The 6000-nt window shown below is 65.2% G+C and overlaps 1 protein-coding gene across 1 annotated transcript; it reads left to right on the top strand.

Annotated features, from left to right (window-relative positions):
- The first annotated feature begins 214 nt into the window (after window positions 1–214).
- On the top strand, window positions 215–5995 carry LOC122486148 (probable low-specificity L-threonine aldolase 2). The gene is made up of 7 exons (XM_043585711.1): window positions 215–538; window positions 2048–2131; window positions 2674–2762; window positions 3180–3365; window positions 4052–4189; window positions 4439–4631; window positions 5189–5995. The coding sequence occupies exons 1-7, from the start codon at window positions 337–339 to the stop codon at window positions 5482–5484; spliced, it is 1188 nt and encodes a 395-aa protein (XP_043441646.1). The 5' UTR covers window positions 215–336; the 3' UTR covers window positions 5485–5995.
- Window positions 5996–6000: the final 5 nt, after the last annotated feature.

Below are 6000 nucleotides of genomic sequence, written 5' to 3'. Positions count from 1 at the left end.
GGCCGGGCCACCTCCGCCACACGTGACTGTAGGCATTAGCTGGTGCACGGCTCAGTTTCCCCGTCTGTGACTCCCTCCCCCCCAGGCCCATCTCGCGCCGTGTCCGCCCCGCGAAGCCCGAACTACAACTCCCAGCGTGCCTCGGCACCCTCCTGCCCGAGCCTGCGCAGTGCCCGCCGGGACGAAGTCCGAACTACAACTTCCAGCATGCCGCGGGCGCTCCCGCAGGCCCTGGTCAGCGGCCGAGGTCGAGGTCGGGGAAGCCGTGCCGACCCTCGCCGCTCCGGGTAGCGCTCGCCCGGGAGGGTCGGGGTGGGGTCGGGAGCTGCCCCCGCCATGCTTCGTGGACTGGCTCGGGCCGCGGTCCAGCGGCAGGGGGCCCTCCGGACGCGGGCGTCTGGGGGCGGGGCGGGGGTCCCGGTGCACGTGGTGGACCTGCGCAGCGACACGGTGACCAAGCCCGGGCCGGCCATGAGGCGCGCCATGGCCGAGGCGGTCGTGGGGGACGACGACTACGGCGAGGACCCCACCGTCCTCGGTGAGCCGGGTGTGCAGGCCGGGGCCTGGGGTCGTCGCCGAGACCCCGGGGCGCTGTCCGTGGTGCTGGCGGGAGAGGCGGCCCCGGGCGCGCGGGTGGCGGCTCAGCTGCAGGCCGGGCGTGAAGCTCTGCGGGCCTAGCTGCTCAGTCTGTTAGGGATGCAGAGCCCCAGGTCCCACCCTTCCACCTGCTGAGCCAGAATCGGCACGCTAACAGGGTGCCCAGGTGATGCGTGTGCACACTGAAGTGTCGTGCCACTGCTGGAAGAGATGGGTGTGGTCTCACCTTGCACAGGAGGGCTCTGAGATCAGCATCGCAGCGAGTGTGGCACACAAGGTCTCATACCCAGTAAACGGCAAGGCAGTATGTGAGCCCAGGTCTTTTCTCTAAAACCTGTAGCTCTTGTCCTGGATCCACTGTCTTTCCACGTGAAGATAAACAGAAAGCCACTCTAGATAAGGGGTTTTTCGCAGCCTGCACCTCTCAAGGGGCGGGCTCCAATAAGCTAGGGAGCGTTTTCAAGTGACACAGTGACAGCACTCCCACCCTGGGTTGACAGTTGCGGACCACTGCTATTGCTGGGGTGCGTACAACCCTCTCCGGTGCCGGGGACAAGCTACAGGTTGCCACTTCAGCCCCCAGGGCCTGTCTGTGGGGCCAGATGGCGTCTGGTGATCATGAATTTTGCAGACACCTACTGTTGCCTGGAACTTCAAAACTGCTGAGCCCACTGCTTAGTAGGCATACCACCATGGGGTGGGGGAAGTGCTGGGGTTGACATGTGTCCACAGAGAGGGCCTTGAGAACTGGGGGTGAGCGGAGGCGTGGAACTCACAGGGAAGGGGGACTTTGCAGAGTAGCCTCCTGAAGGGTGAGGGGAGCCCCCAGGCAAGGAAGGGAGCCAGCTCACTGGGAGGTGAGAAAAGTGTTTAGGATATGGATAAGGGAATGTGGCTGGAGCGTGGGGTGCCGGGGCCACCCCTGTCCCTGGAAGTGGAGGCAGAAGGCAAATCCCACTGCCCTTGAATGCCATGCTGAAGACTTTGGACTTGATGCCACAGGCAGAGGGGAGCCACAGCAGGCTCCAAAGCAGGAGCCAGAAGCCCCGCTCACCCCCTCCCCGAGTCCCCCCTCTGAGAGCTCCTGTCCTGTTCTGGGAGAGGAAGTCAGCAGAGAAACCGCAGGGCCCCACCTGCAAGGGGCTGATGGGAAAGGAAGTGAGACAGGTGTGAGGTCTGGATGGGACAGGGGGGTTCAAACCACAGTTTCAATTGGGGTGGGGGGGAGAGACCGTGGCCCAGGAGGAGGCTGGGTGTAGAGGGTTCAGTGAGGGGCCTCTGGACCCAGATATGCGGTCACCAAGACCACAGACTGTGCAGCTGGCAGACCAGGGCTCTTGTCTGGCTTGGCCACTCACCTCATCACGACATGGGCTCACGGTTATGAGTGATGCAAGGAGACTGCCACTGTTGATGAGTTCTCCTTGCACCCCATCCCTCTCCTCCTCAGAGCTGCAGGAAAAGGCAGCCACGCTGCTGGGGGTGGACCGGACCTTGTTCGTGCCCACCAACACCATGGCCAACCTTATCTCTGGTGAGCGGCGTGGGGTGACTCTGCCCTCCAGCCCCTCCCTCCGTGTCTCTCTCCTTGGTGCTGGAGGCGGGGCTGGGACAACATCCGTGGGGTCCTGAGCCATCTGGATTCCGGCCGGGCTCAGTCGGGAGGGCCCCTAGCAGGAGGGGAGGGGGGGGAGGAGAGTGAGGCCAGCGTGTCTGCGCTCCTCCCCCAGCTCCCTCCCCAGAGGCTCTCCCTGGGCCAGCCCTCTCCACACTGCCCTGTCTCCAGGTTCTGGTAACCACAGCCTTCTCTTGCCCCTTAAGGCCTGGGGGGTCTTGCACTGTCCCTTCTGACTTCCCTACATGCTGCCACACCTTTAGAAGTTGTCCCTTTGTTAAACTCTCTGGCTCCCCAGTGCGCGTGCGCCCTCGGTTTCCTGCTGGGCCCGACCGAGGCTCGTGCCCGGAGCCGCTTGGCCCCAAGGGGCAGCACCGTGGTGGGCTTCCAGTGCAGGAGACGCTCTGCCTGTGGGCCCCGTGGCACTCGGAGCCGACACTGCCCTCCCCCATCTATCTCAGTGATGTGTCACTGCCAGCGCAGGGGCTCCCAGCTCCTCCTCGGGCAGGAGAGCCACCTTCACGTCTATGAGCAGGGCGGGGTGGCTCAGGTAAGGACCCGTCACCCCTCATCTGGGGCCAGCACGAGCTGCTCAGCATTTCTGGTGGGAACCTGCTTTCCAGGCACCGCGATGGGACCTGCAGAGGGAAGAAATGGCCGGGTGGTGGCGTCTCTAAGGAGGCGGGAAGGAGAGCCATCCCCAGACTGACCACGTGGGGGCAGCCGCGGCTCAGGCCGCCACGGGGACACCGGCTGTGCTTGGTGTCCTGCTGCCCCCTAGTGGGTACCCAGAGCACGCGGCCCTTGATTGCTGGGGCGGGGGGTGGGGGGAGCACCCTAACCCTCGGGCTGCAGCACAGGGGCAAGGCTCCATGGTCCAGAGCTGGGGACAAGCAGACAGGACAGAGGTAGGAGGTGACCCTGAGCCCCTGGACCTGATCCTGAATCCCCACCCCAATACCTGCAGATTGCTGGGGTGCACTCCCACCCCCTCCCAGACCTGCCCCATGGGACCCTGGACCTGGCTGAGCTGGAGAGGATGGTCACACGGGGCCTCGGGAGCCCCTACCACCCGGTCTGTGAGCTCATCTGCCTGGAAAACACCCACAGCAGCTCGGGGGGCCGGGTTCTCCCCATCGACTACCTACGCCAGGTAGGCCCTACCCCACGTCTGTGCCCCCCACCCCACCAGCCAGCTCCCGGCTTCCTGTCCCATGGGGCCCCTCTCCGGGGATTAGGTCTCTGACACGGGCCGTGGGTGCCCATCGCAGCCAGAAGTGTTGTGGGAAGACATGTGGTCCCAGGCTGCAGATGTGAAGGGCACTACTGCCCCACTTTAGGCCCCAGAACAGAGACCCGTCCCCCACCCCTCCCTCCCAGGGAGCCCAGAGTAGCACCAGCTTGTGCAGGAACCGTCCCACTCTCCGGTGTGAGAACCTGAGTGCTAAGTCTCCAGACCTGCCCTTTGCCCGTGAGAAGGGCTGAGAAGGGCTGTGAGAAGGGCTGAGAGCATCTCCTTCACGGAGCAGGGGTGCGGCCTGGGTAGGAGGGGCATCTACCGCTCTGGCCACAGCCACCGTAGGCGTGAGATGAAACGCTCACCGTCAACCCCCTTTCCTAGAGGACGGCACCCAGGTCCAGGCAGAAGATGTGCCTGCTCAGGTCCCAGGCGGCCAAGCTGGTCACCAACCCAGCTCTCTTCACTCCGTACCCCCTCATCCCCCACTCCCGCCGTGGCTCCTCCAGGAACCAAACCCCGTGACCTTCTGGAGACCCATCCTCCCTCGGCTCCTGCCCCAAGCCCAGCCCCTCTGACTGTGGCCTGCACTTGGCCCCCAGGTGCGCCTCCTGGCCCAGAGCTGCGGGGTCCGGGTCCACCTGGACGGGGCCCGGCTGATGAACGCTGCGGTGGCTCTGCACGTGCCCCCCGCCCGCATCGTGGAGCACTGTGACTCTGTGTCCCTCTGTTTCTCCAAGGTGGGGAAGCCACCGGCTGCCTCCCAGACACAGGGTGATGGGGGTGCCCACAAGAGGAGTCGGAGCCGGGTGCCTGAGCTCCTATGAGGGCCGCTGCTGGCCCCGGGCCCCTCGAGCCCCAACCCCAGATGGGGCCACGGTGTCTGCCCTTCCCTGTCCCCTTCACATCCCCCTCCCCCCGGGGTGAGAGGACAGAGATGCACACCTGGGGGCGCAGGCACGCGGGACTCTCTCCTCTCTTCCTCCCAGGGCCTGGGCGCACCGGTGGGAGCCCTGGTTGGGGGGCCCAAGGACTTCATCGAAGGAGCCTGGCGCCTCCGGAAAGCCCTGGGCGGGGGGATGCGCCAGGCGGGGGTGCTGGCCGCAGCTGCCCTGGTAGGGCTGGCAGACGTGGAGGAGGTGCTGCTGAGGGACCACCAGAACGCTCGGAGATTTGCCCAAGGTGCCCGGACCTCATGCCCCCTCCCTCACCTCCTTTCGCTCCCGGAAGAGTGCCTTGGGGGTCCCCTGCAGCGGGACCCAAATCCTCAGCAGGGCCACATCCTTCTGATTCTGGAACACGAGGGTTAAGCCACCGAGCCATGACGGGTCGGGCCCCGGGGGGCGAGGGTGGTCTCCCAGACCACGGTGATGCGGGGCCCGTACCACTAAACCCTCCACGGGGGTCAGGAATTCTCATTTCCTGCGGGATCCGGCAGAGTGGAGCCTCTAACTTGGGCCTTACGTTTCCTAATTGAGTCCTCGAAACAGCCCCTTCGTGTCCCCACTTGAAAGAGGAGTAAACTGAGGCCCAGAAAGATTAACTGATCCGTCCAAGGTCACGCAGCTAGTGCAGCCAAGTCTGTGGGACTCTGAAGTCCGTGTCAGGGTTCAGGGTCTCTCTTTGCCCCACTCCCGTCGGGCTGCCCTCTGCCTTTCCCGGGGGTGACAGGGCCGGACGGTGGAGGCGGCGGTGGGGTCCTGGGGTCGGGCTCCACTCACCACGGGACCTGGGCCCAGGGCTCCAGGAGCTGGCGTCCCCTATCTGCTCCGTGGATCTCGCCGCCGTGGAGACGAACATGGTGATGGTGACAGTGGACGGGCTGCCGCCCCAGGAGCTCTGCCGGCGTCTGCAGGCCGTGAGCGCTGACGAGGTGGCGCAGACCGGCCGCGCGGTGCGCGTGCTGCTGTTCCCCTGGACCGGGCGGTCAGTGCGCGCCGTGTGGCACCGCGACATCTCCGCACGGGACACCGAGCTGGCGCTGAGGAAGTGGGGGTTCGTGCTGAAGCAGCTGGGGGCCCTGAGGACGGGGTGACCGGCCCCTGGGCCCCAGCCGGGCTCCAGGCGGGGAGTGGAGGTGTCCCGAGGGAGCGGGAGGCAGGAGAGCCAGTAAAAGGACACCCCGTGTCCCCCTTGTCTCCTTCCCACGCCCGGGGCGAAACCCTCCTCTGGAACTCATTCAGCAAGCCCGGAGCGCCTCCTGTGTCGGGAACGGGGACAGGGACGGGGTGCCACAAAGGCCCCTCACCAGAGCCCAGGAAGCAGCCAGGGCAGGGCCTCTGCTCCCAGTGCACGGAAGGGGAAGCGGCCCTGAGCCATCTGCTCAGAGTCACGCAGCAAATGAGCGTGTCCTGTGCTCCTATTCGGGGACACAGGGGGGAAAGGGGATAGGAAAATCAGAAAGGGACAGCGGGGCGCTGGATGGCAAAGAGCAGTAACTCCCGTGTCGGGGGGCTGGGCTTCGGCCTGTATTCATCTCTATGCATTTTCCTTTTTTAAAAATAAAACTTCTGGGGCGCCTGGGTGCCTCAGTCGGTTGAGCATCAGACTT

Source organism: Prionailurus bengalensis, chromosome E1 (genome assembly GCF_016509475.1).
Source record: "Prionailurus bengalensis isolate Pbe53 chromosome E1, Fcat_Pben_1.1_paternal_pri, whole genome shotgun sequence".
NCBI classification, from domain to species: domain Eukaryota; kingdom Metazoa; phylum Chordata; class Mammalia; order Carnivora; family Felidae; genus Prionailurus; species Prionailurus bengalensis.
Note: the sequence above shows the minus strand (reverse complement) of the source record. Positions and strands in the feature narration are given on the sequence as shown.